We start from the raw sequence: 18,143 nt of genomic DNA, 5'->3' as shown, positions 1-18,143 counted from the left end.
TTCTTCTTTGCAGAAATGGTACTGGATTTTAAGGCAGATTTATACTTTTGTTAATTTGTCAGTTAAACGTTGGCATCTGTAATATTTTCCTGACTTGTACCTGCCTGAACTGTGCCGTTTTACCCATTGTTGAAGGCCGATTTATTTCTCCCAAGGAGTTCTATCGGTGTAGAAGAGTTTAATTTTCTATCAAATAACCTTGACCACATCTTAAATGAGTGAGCATTATCGGTCTACAAATGTACCTTCAGTGCCATTATGTACTATTGGCAGTGTTGACATATGTCCAACCTGTGAGCTGTTTAATAATTAAACTTTGATGCACCAAGTGTCTTAAATCGTTAGTAACACCATAAACATAAGTTTGTTACTTGACCCCAAGTGTATGATCTCTTCAAACCTTTATTTTACAGTTAAGTGCGCTATTCATCAGGTAGTGTGTGAAATCTGGTATTAACGGTGTGTGTGTGTAAAGCACTCCAGTTGAGACGAGTCCAGAGGCTTCTGTATCTCAGCTGCTTACAGCTATCCGTTTTATTTAATCTTAAATTCGAATGACATTTATCCTAGGGTTCATTTCCCAGTACTACTGTAGGTTTGCTAGGCTTAGTCTTCAGCTTATTGAAATTATGCAATCGAGTGCAAATGACTGTTTTGATAGCTCTCATTTCGGAGGAACAAATAAAAAGAAAGCGTGAGGATCTGTAATACATTATTTGTTTTCTTCCCTTCACCAGGTGCACCAGTCGCATTCACGTCATCCCCCAGATTTCTTATTGCTCAGATGTAGACTTACAGTACGTCTGTTCCTCTTTTTATTTTTACCGTGCCCTTTGCCTTTAATCAGTTCTGTTTCCAAGTAAAAGTTTGCATGACTGTTTCATACAATGCTAGTAGTCAAAGGTTGGGTAGGAATGACGTCGAGCAGTGGTGCCGAAGAGAGAGAGCGCTGAGAGAGTTCTCTTCCTTTCACTAGCATGGTCCAGGGGAACTCTTCAGTTTTTACACTCCATCGAACCTTTGTTTGCTTTATTGGAAATTGGGATTTCAAGGTGATACGTTTTTTATGAAGGTACTTGACCTTAAACTAGGAACTAGTAGGACTAACTGGCGGCCATATCACCCTGCAGCTACCAACTGGCAACCCACTGCAGCTCAGCAGGTGTGAGCCTGGTCAGTACCTGGATGGGAGACCTCCTGGGGAAGCTAAGGTTGATGCTGGAAGAGGTGTTAGTGGGGCCAGCAGGGGGCGCTCATCCTGTGGTCTGTGTGGGTCCTAATGCCCCAGTATAGCGATGGGACACTATACTGTTGCAACGCTCTGTGGAAAGTGAAGGGCATGACAAGGCACAGAAAGGCGTCATGGCCATCCGCTGCAACCAAGGGAGTCTGCAGTCGTGACGACTACTCGTACCGCTGGACCCAGGCTTCTGAGGTCGAGAGAGTGGGACTGCCCCAGGGCAACGACTTTCCCACTTCAAAAAGCTCTCCCACACAGGTTTCTTCGTGCAGCTCATCTTCCACACAGATGTACAACCGTCATTGTCAGTAGAACTAACTTCAGGAAAGTGGTTTTGAAAATGTAAATTATTCCTTAAAGCATTTATAAGGAATTTGTTATACCGATAGCCAGCAATACACACAGATTGTCAGGGTTGCAAAGTCCTCTAATGACTGATGATATACAAACTGCGAGTAGTTAACTATGATTCTGTGATATTGATGTACTTCTGTATTGACTACCCATGCTTAGAAAAGCAAACAATATTGTGGTTTTAACCCTGATCCGGGGGAGTTTCAGACCTTCAGATTGGTGATTGGCTAAAGGTCATATTAGTGTAGATGAGTTAAACTATTGGTTCAGCTGAGCACATGTGGATGAGACATGTAAGAATGTGGCTTTTCAGACCCAGGACTGGAAATAAATGAATAAATAAATATATGTGCGTTAGAATGAAAGACAGTAACTGTTACAGTGCTATCTGGAAATGAATGGTATGAATAGCTACAGAGAAATTAAGCCTGTTCACTTTGGGGGAAAAAAAAATCATATTCAGTAATATAACATTTTTCTATTCTTGAATACAGTCACAAAAAGGAGAAAGTGGCCAATATTTATAATTTCAATGTTACCTATCCTCATACGATCATATGGTCAAAATGTGATTGTATTTTGTAAAAAGGTTGAGTTAACATTTGCATATCCACGGATCTTTGTGCATAGCTGTACCTTTGCACCATAACCAGCTGAGCAACCACGACAGAGCCCTGTATTGTCCTGACAATTTCAAGACCTTGATGACAGTCACAGAATCAATTAGGCCTATGCTCTTTCTACTGCAAAACAGTTGAATTCTTGTCAGCCTCTCGGCAAACATAAGCTTTCATCAGGACAAACTAGACTAGAGTTCCCTTACTGCTGGCATTCCATGTGGAAAGATGATGGTGTTTATGGCCGGATGCATAATGATTATTTTAAAGACAGTTGGGGTTGGCTTTCTTTCATGCGACTCTTCAAAACACTTGCATCATCAGGCAGTTGCTTTCTTCTTCCTCTGGAGAAGTTTATAACTGAGGTCCCACTAACTCCCTTGCTTGCAGAAGGTGATGCCTCCTGTTTTAACCAGCAGCAGCTCCCTAGTTTTAAAAGGTCTTAAATGTCGCCTTTGACTATTTTGGCCAGGTTTTGGGAGGGCAGCAGGTCCTTCCCCACAGCTTGTTCCAACCAGGACTGCCATCTCTGAGCTGCTGTCCTGTCACCCTCGTCAAGCTAATTTTGCACGGGAACTAATTTAGGCTTGGCATAGTGAAAGTGGTTAATAGCTGTACAATCAGCAGATTTTAGTGTTTGTTTTTTCTTTGCAGTTTGGTTGGCTTTTGGGAGGTAGAGTGTTCAGAAGATGTCTTGTATGAAGCCGGAGTAATGTCATGTAAAATGAGTTGCATGTCCCCCTCATATAGAGTAAAGCTGGAGCCTAATACAGTTGCAGATATGTATGTACTGAGCAGCAAAAGAAACGTGTCCCGTGAACAGTTGTGCTGATTCATGATGCTGGTTAACGTTTGTCATTAACAGGGTGGATTAAAAGAATGTCTACTGTCAAAGTAGCAGGCTAGTTGTATATGAGGCCACCATTGAAAGCAGTACATGCTGCACATCTGCAACACGTTCTTTGCAGTTGTAGGATTCTGTCCCGTTCCTTTTGTAGACCGTGGACAAACTTGTGCCTGTTGACTGGTCTCTGACCCCTACTGCTGCACCTCATCCCGGAGGTGTTCAGCGGGGCTCAGGCCTGGTGAAAAGAGCAGCCTACTGTCCCATTCTCCCATCTGAAGACTGCCTCTGACAGCATGCCACGACACGAGCAGCGCGAGGATGTGCATCGTCTTCCTGGAGTGTTGTCGCAGCAGGAAGGGAATCAGGGGAGGTCTCGGGGCTTGACCATGCAATCAGGTTCCCCCAAATCACTACGGGTAGAGGGGTGCTCCTTGGGCCTCCACGTCACATGACCTCTTGAGCACAAAGGTGCATCGTCCTGCAGTGGACACACCATGCTGCCTGATGTCCAGCAGGCTACACGAAACCACGATCATCGCGAAAGAGAGGTTTGCTCCACTGCTGGCGAATCCGTCTGAGGTGTTGCCCTCGACACACCGATGACACAAAAGCTTTTTTCTTTGGGCAAGTGAGCAATATTGGTTCTTAGATTTTCACCAGCCTTGATATTCACCAGGGTAAATGACCTCGTCACCTGTACCTGAGGTGATTTCAGTGCTTATTCGTATCGAAATCTCTAGGGTGCATCACCAGTCGTGAGTGATCAATTAATCAAAATGACACCAAAACAATTCTGTATGCAAAATGTATACACTTTATTTTTCTTAAAACAAGCATGCATAAAGTGGTTCATTTAGATGCTCAGTAAGTTTTATGTACAGTAAACTGTTTCTGATCTTTACGCTATCTGGATAAATATTTCACCTTGTACATAACCATTTCCTAGCTCTCAAACAAATATGGCTACAATAACATTAAATCTGTAACTAACTCTTGGTTTGTATAAGTTAGTTTCTAACATTCAGCAGCAGACTGCTGAAACTTTAATGACAATGTTACAGACAGAGACTGAATGACATTGAGAGACAAGGAAACGTCATTTTAATTATTGAAATGAATTTAAAAAATATTTCTTTTCTGGTTCATTATTCCAATTTCTGTGCCCTAGCTGTAATGCTTTTGTTTCAGCTACTGCAAAGTTAAATGCAGAGTTTTATTTTTTTTATTTTATATATAACTTTTTTATCCCTGTGTACAATGTTGAAAGAAGATAGCGGTATATATCAGTCACTTCATTTTAATTATTTTTGGTACAAATATATATTTGTTGTCTGTTATAAAACATTTCCAGTATTGTGTCCTTGTATACGGGTCTTTATTTGGACTGCATATTTTAAATATACAAAGCGCAAACATACAGGGGTTTAGAAAAACATTTAATCCAATGTGTCATCTGTGGCAGTGCTCTAAAAAAGGAAAATAAACCTCAGAATCAGCCTCTTTCCTATTTCATTAAACATTCAGGAATATTAGTGTTAATTTACTCCTTTTAGCCTTAAATCTTTCAGATATCAGATTCTATTAAAGCACTTTGAGTGCTGTAGCCCACACATTTATCCAGTGTGTTCACTAAAACCTTATAAGTGGCACTATGCTTTGGAAGTGATGGCAGTTGCTTCACTTTGTGTTCATCATTATACCCAAGTACACTTGTCAAACTGTGTGATTTGTGCAATCTGAAGAATACATGTAGTTTGTGGTGTTTCCAGTGAAAATCATTCAGTCTGAACCCCAAAAAGCTTGGCCCATGCAGGATTTGGAGAGCGCCAGGGATTTTGCCTGTCTTCTTCTGTTCTTTTTAGTGGTAAACTAGTTGCGTCCTAATCTTCCCTTAGGCATATGGCTCTACTTTCCAACACCCACAGCGCTTCGGATATTATTTGACTGATGCTATTCAAGTACCAAAATTTACATTTTGTGAAGATTCAGCAGTAGACCCTGGGAAACGGATAATGAACCCAAACCTTATATGGTAACATAAAGCTGTCGGTAATACTGAGCAGTCAGTGTGCTTCAATAAAATAAGTCACAATGAAAAAACATTCGTCTTTTGGTGAGTGGAAAGTCCAGGTGGGTTTTCTGCGTTGATGCAGTCATGCAAGTGCCCCAGAAAAGAGACGTGCAAGGCGTTGCTCCTGTTCTGTCTCTTCGTGAAAGCAGAATTCTGTGAATCTGAATTTCCGCCTTAAAATCCATTTCTCTGAGCGCCGGGCCCGTTTCAGAGCTCGGGGGTTTCTGTAGGAGCCAGTGGGGCTCTTCCTCTTTGAAAAAGGTTTGAAAGACTTCCAGGCCGCCTGTCCCCTGCAGCAGGCAAAACACAAACAATTAAGCTTTTCTTTTCTCCTCTCTGAAATTGACAACAAAGGGTGTTCCCTCTCACCCTCTCTCTCTCAAATGCAATTTTTCATAACGTAATTCACAGATAACTTTTATTTTAAAAAATCTACTAGTAAGGCATGGTGAGTCCAAGTCAGTTCCTTCTCTATTGTTAGCAGTTATGCACCAATCACAGGCACAAGCAGCAGACACCTGACAGGTTTTCATCTTTGAACAAGACAGGGAGTATGACCTGCCGTGGGGCAGATGCATGGGTTCTGAGTTTCAGAGTTTCGTGGATTCAGACTGTGGGTTGGGTGCTGCTGTTGACCAAAGGTACTTCACTCGAATGGCTCCAATAAACGTTGTATAAGTGGGAACTCTCCACATTGTCATTGCAATGGTGAATCTGGTCTCAGTGCAATTATTTGGCTAATAAAACGATAAGGTATTAAAAATGACTTAAATTCCCTTTTGGCCATCTGTGTTCAATTGATTATTTTTTAATCACTTGATTTACAATGTGTTGAACACTACGTTGTTCCTGCGAAGATATTGTTGCAAGGAAAATGAGCTAAATGTGCCATCTTGAACTGATTTTTAAATATTTAGTGTGGAAAGAGGATTAATATTAATTTTGGATCATTCCTTTATCCCAAAGGATCCCAAAATGCTTTAGCTTTAGCATCACAGGGTGGTGGAATGAGCACTTCCTTCAGTTAACAGGAGACATTAGACAGGCCAAATTGTGCAAGCCCCGTGTGGAATTTAGCCTGGACATGGAGGGGTTAACATCTGTACTTTTACAAACAGAGCCATTGTCCCTGGTTAGCATAATGACACATTGCTTTTTGCACATTCTGTCTGTAGGGAAGAGCACCACCTATTGGTTCTCCAGCAACACTTACAACTTCTTTTTCCTAACACATGGTCTAGAGTTCTCCCATCCCCATATTGAACAGGCCCAACCTTGCATGGCTACTGTGATCTGACAAGTTACACTTGACCACAGTACCGGTTGGTAATGCTCCTTGCAAAGACGTATACGTTGCACTGCATTTGTCATTTAAAGAGATCCAAAATGTCACGTTTTGTTAGCAACCTTTTTTTCCTAGTTCCACTTGCTCTTTATTTCCTTCTGTGCACATGACTGCTCACTTCTAAATGATGAAATTGTCTCACTCAAAACCAAATACGACTATGTGAATCTAATTCAAAGGCAGTATCAAAAGGAAGGTTATTGGTTTATCCTGACAATGTGTATGTCTTTAAAAGGAAAACCAAAGGGATTGATGTCAAAAACAGTTCAGAGTAATTCTTTCGCAACAGGGAAACAGAATCTTAGAATCAAATAGAAACTTAGTACCATTACATGTTTCTCTGGACTGAACCCTGGTGTGCTTTCAATGTTTCACAAGTAAAAATTCCAATCTTTGGAAAGAGAAGGTCCTTCAATTCAGGCATGTGAGAAAACTGGAGAGTTTTTGTATTCATATTAGATATGAATATTTTAGTTATGCCTGTTTCGCAGCTAATATCTATATCAAATTAAAAACAAAACCTAACTAAGCCACGCTACAGTGAAAGGCTAGTTCTCACTTCAAATAAATCTCATCTGTTATGTTTCCAGCACATCACCACAGGGAAAGTAATACAGACAAAATGCCTTGAAGGTGTAGTAAAAGCAGGACACTTCTAGCCTTTCTAGTTTGTTAGCTCAAGATAGATGAGTGGTGCATGAAATTATTCAGCAGCAGCACTGCGAAAGGAGCGTGACAGGAACTTTTTGACTTTGAAAAAAGTCCCACCCAACACATCTTTCCGATGTCACCGGCATCAAAACGGACTCTGGAGCTGGGGTCACGGTGAATGGATCTCTGTCATGCGTTGTCCAGCCTGACAAGGAACGCACAGGTGTCCTAATGAATCGACCCTCCAGCCCTCCTCACAGCAATCCTTTTTTGACACTTCTGCTCTTTTTAACACTGTATGTCCACCTACTGTAATTGCGAATCTCAGATTGTTTCTTCACACTTCAGCTGACAGTAGCAGCAGCTGTGTGGCTCAGGGCCATGAGAAGGGCAAGCTCAGTCCTGATCTCACCCACACATCAGACCTCTCATTTTCCGACACCCTGCAAGCTGCGCAGTGGCTGAAAGGAGGGCTAGTGCCAACCAGAGAACAAGTGCATCTCTGTCTGACATCACTGCAGGCTTACAGCCTCTCTGGGTTTTATAGGAGGTGCTGTTCACCCAAAGCCAGACTCTGGTCAAATTTGTACACTGGCATTTCCCAAGTCTGAGCCCTAGTGTGTTAATAGCATGACGATCTGTTGACAACAGATCTGAACTTGTGCTCAGTGTGAAGCCACCCTGGAGTACCTGATATTCCTTTTGCCACTGAAAAACTGGTTAACTTAATATCATGTGCATTGTTCACATATACCTAAAACTATGCTGTGCCACTGCCAAATAGTAACAAACTAATCCTTTCTTAAACTGCTTAAGTTGAGTAAGCTATCCATCTATGAGGCTTCTGCTGTCCAGAGAGAGTAGAGAGAAAACCATGTTTTACATTATTATCTGGTTGTAGCTCTCACAGGCACATGCACATGCACAGAAGCAAATGTTGCACTGCACTCCAAGCCACGCAATCTCTTCTTTCACACAGCTGATGTCCAACCCCCCACTCCACGCCTCCCATTAGAAAACAGTATCTGAAGGTCGGCACTTTAACACGACAGTGGAATCCTCAGCAGCTGCTCCATCCAGACAGCCCCAGAATCTAAAACCGCACCCGAAACACAATCTGCACAGGGTCCTAAAATACCTTCAGAGCAACTTCCAGGATTAAAACAGGTTCTAGTGGCTATCCCCAAACCTTCCAGCTCTCAACTGGCACTAAAGGAAAACCACCCTCTGACCACAGATTTAAAAACTTGCTCACAAAATGAAAATGCACTTTTGCCTATTTGTGTAGGGAAATAAATGCTAAACTTGTTGATGTAACATGCTGCTCTTCAGCCACTTGAACGATCTAACAGCCTGGGCTGGGATATGCGCAGAGCTTCGTCCACTCAGCATATCCCAGTTGTCATTCTTATGAAGACACCCATAAGAAGGTTGGAAGGTGAGGACAGACAGAACAGACTTACAGAAAGGAGTTCTCATAAAATATATGGTGGTCCAAGGCTTAGACACAGCTCTAGTGGTGCAGATCACTTCATATCTTGTGAACCCCAATATTAAAATGAATATATTCCACAATATAGCTTCACAAGTGCTTTTTAACACTTGCTTTAGTAGATGTTTTCACCAGTCTTGCTTTTTCTGAAATTGTACATGTACATCTATGTATGATGTGACATGAAGTACAAGTATGTACTGTAAAGTGCTATTTCCCATCTAATATCTGGGATAATCCAGATAATACAAACTGGTTTGAGTACTTCTGGGTTCTTGCTCATGGGCTACATTTTTATACATACAATGTGACCTCTGACCTATAATGCAGCAAAGATGTGTTGCAAAAAGAACACAAAGAAAGTTCTCTTTTGAAGGAGAAGCAAACAGCAAAGGCAATTAGCTTGTGTATCTATACTGATGCACAAGAAAAGTGCAATACAAGTGAATTTAACACTAGTGTAAACATACTGCAGCTATAAAACAAAATCACAGATAACAATACACAATACATTCTCAGAGTGATGAAGGGCAATATTGCAGAGATGATATAGGAGGTGCCGCTATGAGCGTAAACTTAATTCTGGCAGTTTTGACACCTGGACCTGATCAGCCTCTGGACAGACTGCTGTGGGATATTCCATCAATCTGCCTGTACAACTACAGCCAGCAGACAAAGGTTTGCCTGAGGATGTCTCCAATAATGACTGTGGTATGTTAGTACCACAGACATTCTTCTGGATGCACGCCAGGTGAAAAGCTTTTATCTACTGTATGTTGCCTTGAAGTCATGCCAACATAATTCTACCACCGTCTGATCTTTGGCCTACTGGTAATTGGCCTTTCCAGATGGCACTAAAGAAAAGATGATCAGCCGGCTAAAGGACTTTTTCAATGTATCACTAGGGTTCTCATAGAAATGCTTTCTTGCGGTAAAGGCGATTCCTCCACTCTTGATTCCTGAAAAAAAACAGCTCATTCTCCTGTCACACAGCAGCCTGCCAACCTTCATTGCTCAAGCTGGGGAGATCATATTTTATCTATTTTTCTTGTGTTATTTGAAATCATGTCTTTTTGAATGGATTTAGCTACTAATTAAGTAGTTATGTACTCACTACTATATGAACTAGATGGGCCAAATGACCTTCTGTTGTTTGTAGCTCTTTCTTACATTCTTATGTTTCTGTGGAGATTTATATTTATATTTACAGATTCTTGAGCACCTCAATTTGGGAATTTTAGCTCATTTCAAATAGCATTCAGAGAACACCTGGCATTTGTATGAAATCGCATGACTGGACTTCAGCATTTTGTTATCCCAAGGACCACCAGTGAGCAACCCAGTGAGTTACTGATGTGAAAGGGTTACTTCTTCATAGTGAATCAGTATATAGGCAAGACTTTTTTAAGCATATTACAAGTGGTAATTAAACCCTCCAAACAACAACATCGGGATGGCTACGATTAATCCGCTATTTTATTTGATTATTTTTTTCTGTTCTGTTAGTATAAGCGTGATTCCTTTTTAAAGCCATGTTAGTAAAAGTGCAGCTCAAATCCCAGATCTATTTTTTTTTAAGTCAGAGCAGACAGTGTACTTACATGTGACTTAAGAACTGGCCAGTGTATTAGACCTCATACCCATTCTCTATTTCAAATAATCTCTTTCACTGCCATATTCCATAAAGGATCCCGTCAAATCTGCAAAGTCCTCCACTATCAGACTGGTAGAATCCTCACCAGGCAGCTCTGTGTCAGTGGGCTGAGGCCCAAAGTGAGGGTTGCTGACACCAGGCTCGGTGCTCTTCCTTGGGCCCGGCTGCGGTGGTGTCTTCTGGTTAGCGGGCGCGAAAGCCCCCGCGTGCTCGCTGTCGGCCTCACTGGTGGAGGGCGCCAGGACGTGGTAGAGACTGGGCAGGCGAATGTCCAGACGCACGCCACTCTTGGCAAAGAGCTTGTCGTTGAGGGAGTAGAGCTTGTCGGTGATGTCATTCCCCAGCATGACCGAGAAGAGACGGGCAATATAGCGCTCTCTGGACAGCAAGAGGTAGAGTTTCTTTCTCCTCCAGGTGATGTAGCGGCAGTCCGTCTCTGCGGTCAGAGTCACCTGGCGAAAGGGTCAAAGGTCAGAGGTCAAAGGCTAGAAGGACATTCAGATGCATATACCTTTTCCTTCACGTTATGTAGCTCATTAATACATTAAATTATATTATTCTGGGGGAATTAATCACTGTTTAACATTACAGGACTCAACATCTAAAACACCTTTGGATAACTGATAAGGTCTTTTGGCTTTCTTCTCACACAACATCATTACTTCCATTCATTTTCTTTGTTAGGTTTTATGTCTTTTTTTTGTTCTGACGGATAACATTATGTAAATATATATATGTAAAAATAACATTTCTACCCTACTGCAGTACGCATCCTCAACAGCTAAGTGCAGTTCCTCAGACTCAATTTACCTCTGCACTGTGCACGTTTCGCATGGTCTACCATGGTTTTTTTCACTACTACATATTTATTGCTCCTGTTGTTATTATTTATTCCGTTTGTAATGTACGGTCTACATTGTGTGGTGTCGTCTGCTGTACTGTGTCGATGTCCTGAGAGATCAGCGCGAATAAGAATTCCAATGCACATGTACATATGGCGAAAACCTCCTCTACTCATATGACTTTGTGTAGTGTATAACAATCTTTTAGACCCAAATCAGAGGAGAGCCACTGTACCATGAGGTACAGCACTCACGTGTGTGACCTGGTGCGGTCACTGTGGGTCAGGTGTGGAACTGACAAACCGATTTGCCAACTGAACTCAAGGAGTGTGCTAGCCAGGACGTGGAGGTTAACTCTCCAGCTTCTGTGCCATGAGATCCATAATGAACCAGACAGAACCTCAGTCTGACATCTCGTCCAAAGCACAGCTCTGTCTACAGCACAGTGTCCCTGCTATCCATAACAGGGCTTTGATTGGGGAATTTGGTCTCAATGGTAGAGCGCCACCTATGTTCCATCAACACCAACACCATAACTTGCCTTGGAGGTCTCCCATCTCGGGACTCTATAACACAAGTAAATGGAATTTCATTGAAGGCTGAGAATGGAATGTGCTTCATTACACAAGGGCATGTGGGAGTGTGGAACAAGCTACCCAGCCTCGGTGCTGAAGGCGATACTTTGACTTCCTTAAAGAAATGGTTGGATGAGATCCTTAGAGCAATCACCTACTAGAAACCAAACAAGCAAGGTGCAGCAAATGGATTTTTTTAGTTTGTAACATTTTTATTTGCTTGTGAGTACAGGATCAAGACTATCATATAGAAAACAAAGATCTAGAGCTGTCCTTGTTCCGGATGTTGTTCAGGACTGAGCAATTGAGGATACCAAATGTAGAAATGTGAAACCTATATTGAGGCACTGGGATGTAAGTAATAGTAGCTGATCTTTTATCTTTGAAAGTCTTTAAGAGGACTTTAATGGGTTTAATTGATCATTACTTCACTGCCTTCATAACAATCACTTTGAAATTAGGGCTTTTAAGTGAGTTATCGTGCTTGTGCGGTATGTTTTGAATGACAAAACAAATTGAATTGATTGATGCAGTCTAGTCACTCACTGATAAACACTGCGTGAGAAAAATAAGGGCAGATACAACACGTGGAGAGATGATGGCAACAGTGGAGTTACATTCCTCTTTATTTTAAAAGCTTGGATAAACTGCGAGTAAATTAACAAAAATAAAGACTGCAGCTTGAAAACCTATCTTATTTTTACTGCAAGGCGACGAGAAAGTTAAACCTACGTAGACAGAGTTCTAATAAGGCTGCCTGTTAAATCTTTAGTGTTTTTAATGACAGTAAAATGTTGAGATTTTTTCTGTGCTCACTTTGAGTATCTTGATGACATCACGCAGCTCTTTCTTCGCAAAGAGTGATACAATATTCAGTTTACTGTCAATATCTTTGCCAACCGCTCCTAACATCTAGGTTACCACTTGAACTGTGTTCAGAAAAAAATGCATTCACAGATAGTTGCCTTCAAGTCCTGTTCTGTACTTTTGGAAAAGTTGTTTTTCTGGAAGTCGCTAGTGTTATCAGAAAATTACTCCTGGCTGATGTTACTGTGTACATCCACATAATACTCAGAGACACAGGATAAAAACAGAAAGTTATGTTCTAAATGATTACAAATTGAATACCTTGCAGTAATGGTGAATAATGTACAATACCCATCTTACTCTAACCCATTAAGTCCTAACTTTTTCTGACATTCTAGATGTGGAAATGGAAATTAGTACGGTATGTATTAAACACATTGAGATTGAACAATTATTTACTAAACATTTGAACATAAGAAAGGTTTGAAATGAGAGTTGGGTATTTGGTCCATCTAACTTGTATGGATGCTAGAACCAAATTTCATCCAGCATAACAGCTTTGACAGCATGATGGGTTACTTGTTCCAGACTCCCACAACCCTTTGTGTAAAGATATGTCTCCTGCTCACGGTTTAAAATACACTTTCCTAGTTTCCACTTCCGTCCTCTGGTTAGAGTTTCACTGATGATTCCAAAGACGTCCTGGCTTGACTTTTCCTCAGTGCCTTTGATTTTGAATGGTTGAATCAGGTGCCCTAATAGATACATCTGTTTGTTCAAGACTAAAATAATTATTTTCTATTAACCAGTCGTGGTAGGACTGTCCTTCAAGACTGAAAATATAAACCCATATCATCCACATGGGAATATTAATGAATTATATGTGCCATGAGTGAAGCCCCCTAGTTTGTAAATATTAAGTATAATTTAATACAAAATCTCAAATTCCTTTTAGTCTTCCACAATGTAATTAATTTCCCTTAAGATGGTGTTTACCTGAAACTTTCCTTCTTCCGTGGGCCTCAAAGACTCCCACTCTGGAGAGTCGAGGAACTGATATGGGAAAATATAGTGAAGAAACTGGCCTTCCAGAGAGACGCGAATCCTTAGAGAAACAGCAACACCACATTATTAGTGAGACATTTCAATGAGGTTGTCCAGTGCAGGAGGTCAGATATCTGTGCAAGATCTCCTGGGTTGTATTTATATACTATAGCATTTTTGCATTATGTTTACTGTGTTCTACAGACTGAATAACTCCAGGGGCTGCAAAACCAAATAAATTAAGAACAAATAAATTGCCTTAAGGGATTCTTCGGTTTCTCACCTGAGAAATGTGAAAATATGTTTTGCAAACTAATTTCTGTTGGGGTTTTTTAAATGAAAACCTGCACAGTGCTACAAGTGTCTAGTAGCTGAGCTAAAGCAAACTCTGATTTGTGGTGTATTAGAGTAGACATTCCAAATTACTTGTATTATTGCACCTCACCACACACCTATTTAATCATGATATAGAGCAGATGGATCATCCTAAAGATTGTTTTTCACAGTATGACAAAGACAGTTTACTTATGCATTTGCTATTCTTGAATCAAGCTCCTCATCAGAAAAGCCCCCTTTAAAACCATACAAATTCTAAGCCTAGACATGAAATCATCTCTGTCTCCAATAATCTATCCCATGCGCTAACAGAATTCTGTGGATTTTTTTTTCTAGTATTAGTGTGAGATCGTCTTTTAACATTTTCCCAGTTATGTAACCGAGCTTATCATGAGTAAATTTGGGGATCAAACTTATTTATTTCCTCTAAGACTTTGCAGACTTCAGTAAAGTCACTTTTCAGACGTCTTTTGCTGAGACTAAAAATGAAGTTCCTCAGAACCACACAGCCCATTCCCCTTAGATGAGACTTTGCTTATCTGTGGACTTTCATTCTCCTTGATCCCTTTAGTAACCTGCTGTATTATTTTTGTATGAGTACTTATAGTTGTGGTTTCAGAAGAGTTTACATATTCCAATAGTAGTCATTCAATGTGAAAATAAATTTTCTTAGTCAGCCCACAAGAACGGATCGGCACAGTTATGACCTTTTCAATTGCAGAAATTATTTATTGTATTGTGCCCTAAATTCTAGTTTTTTTAAAATAATGCATTGTTTCAAAAATATACTTAGAAAGCTACTTAAAATATACTTAATAACTCATATCCATGATTTATGGAGAATTATGGAACATTATATCATAATACACAGACTTCTCAATTTCCAAATGTCTAACAGCTACCCCTGTGCAAGTAACAAGTACCATGTTCGATTTTGGCCTTTGTAATTTGTATGTTTCCTTCACCATCCAAAAATAGAAAAAGCCTTTCGTTTGTTTGAAAGCATGTTGCAGTGATAGTAGATGAGATCCTGTCTCACTGGGGAGTGCAGTTCACTCGGGCTTATGATGTGAAGCCACTGCCAAGATTTTTTAAATTCAAAGTCACTGAGACACTGAATGAAACTGTTTCGCCAAAGCTTGCCTTACACCAAGTGTTTAACCCTTAATAACCCACATTATTTCCTTATTTAACTAGATATCACCTTGAAAGACAGCTTCTAACCCTTTTTTCAACACATAGGTTCCCCTGACATCTTCGTCTCATCTCTTTCATAAACCAATATCTCTTTAATTAAACAAGCAGCAATCCCCTTACAGCAGTTGTATCCTACAGTACTGAGAAACAAAACAAGAACCTCATTCCCACCACATAATCATGGAGGAAAAGAAAGATTACTTACTAAACATTTAGGAGAACAAGTTAAAGAATGCAAATCAAATTTCACTCTAGTCATTGAACATCAACAGGAAACATTTTTTGCATAGATATTGCAAATTTAATTTTATTTAAATTTGAAATTTGAAATTGGTAACCATAAAGTATCATTAAGTCATTTTCAGAACAGCTAGTCTTGAACTGAATCATTTTTGTCTTCATGTTAGCTTTACAACAGTGCAGGCATGCTGGCTTGATGGGTCATTCAATTGATTTTTCAGGAAGATTCATAAGCTAGCTAAAATGTGGGAAACCTATCGGAAGACTGGAGGATAGGAAGCAGTAGCTTTTCAGTATTGCTAGAGTGACAGATTGGAGAGGAAAGGAGCTTGATCATGTAAATAAGGACAGTCATAGAGAGAGCAGCAGGTGGATTGAGTTAAAATGCAGTCATATAGCAAGATAGAAAACTGTCCCAGCTGCAGAGACTAGCATATGAATTCAGAAACATATTGTGAGCTAGAGACTTTGGCTACACATGGTTTTACTCATTCACAACCAGGCATCTATGCTGGTTCTCTTGCATTGCACTGCATGCATGAATGCATTGCATGATCAGGAGGCATGTCTTTTCACAAAGGGTCGAAGAAGTGTGGAACATGCTGCCCAACCAGCGTGATGAAGCTGATACTGTTGCTTCCTTCTATAAAGGGTTTTTGGCTATTTCAGATACCCTTGTTCAAAAAACATCAATCTTAGTTATCAGTAACAGGAAAACAGCAAAATGGTGTAATCTACAAGAATCGACATTCTCCATTCCAAGAATAAATTCTCACAGGAAATCAATAAAATGTTTGATGCTGTAAGATTTCACTTGGAAGAGCAATGTGCATAACATAACATAAATTTGCTGATACTATGAGAAAGTTTCACTTTTACTCAATACATTGTAACTGAGAAGAAAATAAAGTGTGGTGTGACTTTTGGGTTGAATCACTTACATTTCTGCTTGTCCAAAAGACATAAATCCTGCTATCTTTTAAGCCTATTTGGCTTCTACATGGAGATCGTATTCACTGTTAAAGCACAAAACAGCTGCTGTTTCATAGAAGCTTCTGTAAGCCAACTCATAACTCACGATACTGACATCTCCTTCAGACTTTAGAATGAAACAATTCTAAAAAATCTTTTCCTATTTGTAATGATAGGCTTAGCATTATATATCACTTATTCGGATAAGGTGAAATTAAACTTCTTGGTTAGATTTATCAATAATATCTGGTTTAGTTTTTCAATGTCCCCGGTCAAAGGGGAAACAGTTCCTCTTTTCTGCAAACAGCTGATGCTCTTTCTACTTCACGGCAACAATTCCTCTTCTCAAGAATCAAGCAACCTCATGATTTTCCTTTTTAACTGCTGTCCAGTTATTTCCGAGCTGGTGTTGATTAAAGTAGTGGCGGTTGTTTTTTATTTCTCTCAACTCCCATTCCTGTTCAGCGAGATTCTAATCTGTCAGCATCGGCCTTGGAAAGTGATACAGCATGTGTTTCAGATGACGGGGGCCTGCAGGAAGGTTTTGTTTTTCTCAATGGACGGCTACTTACCTCCCCGACAGCAGGAAGGACAGCCTGTCGATGGGGGTCTTCCCCTCCAGGGCGTAGTTCTGGTCCTTGTCCAGAGAGACGACCTGGTTCTCGCCAGCGGCGACGATCTCCTTGAAGACGAGCACGGGCACCTCCAGTGGCAGGTAGATGCCCTTGTAGAGGATGTCGAGCTCCTCCTCGAAGCTGTCCTTGCGGAGGCGGTAGATGAGGTGAGCCAGCTGCAGGAGACAGAGAAGCAGCAGCAGAATGCTCCAGAAGACAATATCGGCACCGCACGCGTCCAGCCAGCCCCACAGAGCGTAGCAGAGAAAGCCTGGGGCCAGGAGGCTGAAGATGTAGATCGTGCCGAAAACACCACTGCCCCCCATATACCCCAAGATAAACAGGATGTTGCCCAGCTGGTATACAGCCCCCTCTGTGCCGCTGCTCCACTCCTCACACTGAGGGTGCCCATAAAGCATGGTTGCAAACATCGTTGAGTTTTCCTTCCACATGTCTGTCTGCTGCACCTTCAGGATCCAAGTTCAAAAAAAGGTGAAAAAAATGACTAAAAGGCCTTTAGAAAAAAGTACACTAAAATACACTTCTCCAGGAACAAGGAATAAGAAACAGGAAAATAAACAAGTGTCTAAAGTAAAATTTGCTCCCTGATGTATTACTTGGATAGATCAAGTCCTGTGCTGGACAAAAGCAGTCCCTGAATTCATTTCTCCACTAGCCTGGTTCGGAACCTGCATCGATTTCTCCCTTCTGTTTTCTTACACTCTTTCCAGCCCCTCTCTCTGCCTGCCTGCTGCTCCCTCCCTCTCCGTCCCTCTCCCTCTGGTTCTTCGCCGAGTGTTTCATCTGGAATGTACGTCCCTTGGCAACAGGGAGCGCAGAGAGAGACCCCAGAAGGATAACCATGTTTGGAATTGAAACCCAAGGAGCAAAGAGCCATGGATGGAAAGCAGATGGGGCACTTAACATAACGGTGCCCGGCTGAGGTGATAAGAAGTGGCAGAGAGCCCTGCTTCCCTGTCATCAGCTCAGCTTTCGGTTCGTCCTGCTTGTGAGCCTGCTCTGGATTTCTGATGTCGTCCCCTGAAGCGGACAGACAACTGCCCGACCAGCGCTTCGAAATGGTTCCGGCGTGTTCGGGTGGGACTTTTCTTTTTTAGACGTTTAAATAGGTAGAATGACACGGCGGCTCGGATTTCAGCTCTGACCCCCGGCCCGTGGTTTGCATGCCAGCTCCTGCTCGTCACTCTCTGTTAAAGGTGGAGCCATGAGTTCGAGGGAGGCATG

General features: G+C 41.2%; 1 protein-coding gene across 2 annotated transcripts; it reads right to left on the bottom strand.

Annotated features, from left to right (window-relative positions):
* Positions 1-3,852: 3,852 nt before the first annotated feature.
* popdc2 (popeye domain cAMP effector 2) lies at positions 3,853-17,726 on the bottom strand. 2 transcript variants are annotated; one of them, XM_088919194.1, is made up of 4 exons: positions 16,857-17,726; positions 13,492-13,600; positions 10,357-10,723; positions 3,853-5,419 (listed from the first exon to the last, which is right to left on the bottom strand). In XM_088919194.1, exons 1-4 carry the CDS (start codon positions 17,348-17,350, stop codon positions 5,337-5,339), a joined length of 1,053 nt encoding a protein of 350 aa, XP_088775320.1. In that variant the 5' UTR covers positions 17,351-17,726; the 3' UTR covers positions 3,853-5,336. The 2 variants fall into 2 exon arrangements, with proteins under 2 accessions (XP_088775320.1, XP_088775312.1); XM_088919186.1 differs by having other exon boundaries at positions 10,219-10,723; positions 16,857-17,716.
* Positions 17,727-18,143: the final 417 nt, after the last annotated feature.

This window comes from Atractosteus spatula, chromosome 1 (genome assembly GCF_055471065.1).
Source record: "Atractosteus spatula isolate fAtrSpa1 chromosome 1, fAtrSpa1.hap1, whole genome shotgun sequence".
In the NCBI taxonomy this organism is placed as follows: Eukaryota; Metazoa; Chordata; class Actinopteri; order Semionotiformes; family Lepisosteidae; genus Atractosteus; species Atractosteus spatula.
Note: the sequence above shows the minus strand (reverse complement) of the source record. Positions and strands in the feature narration are given on the sequence as shown.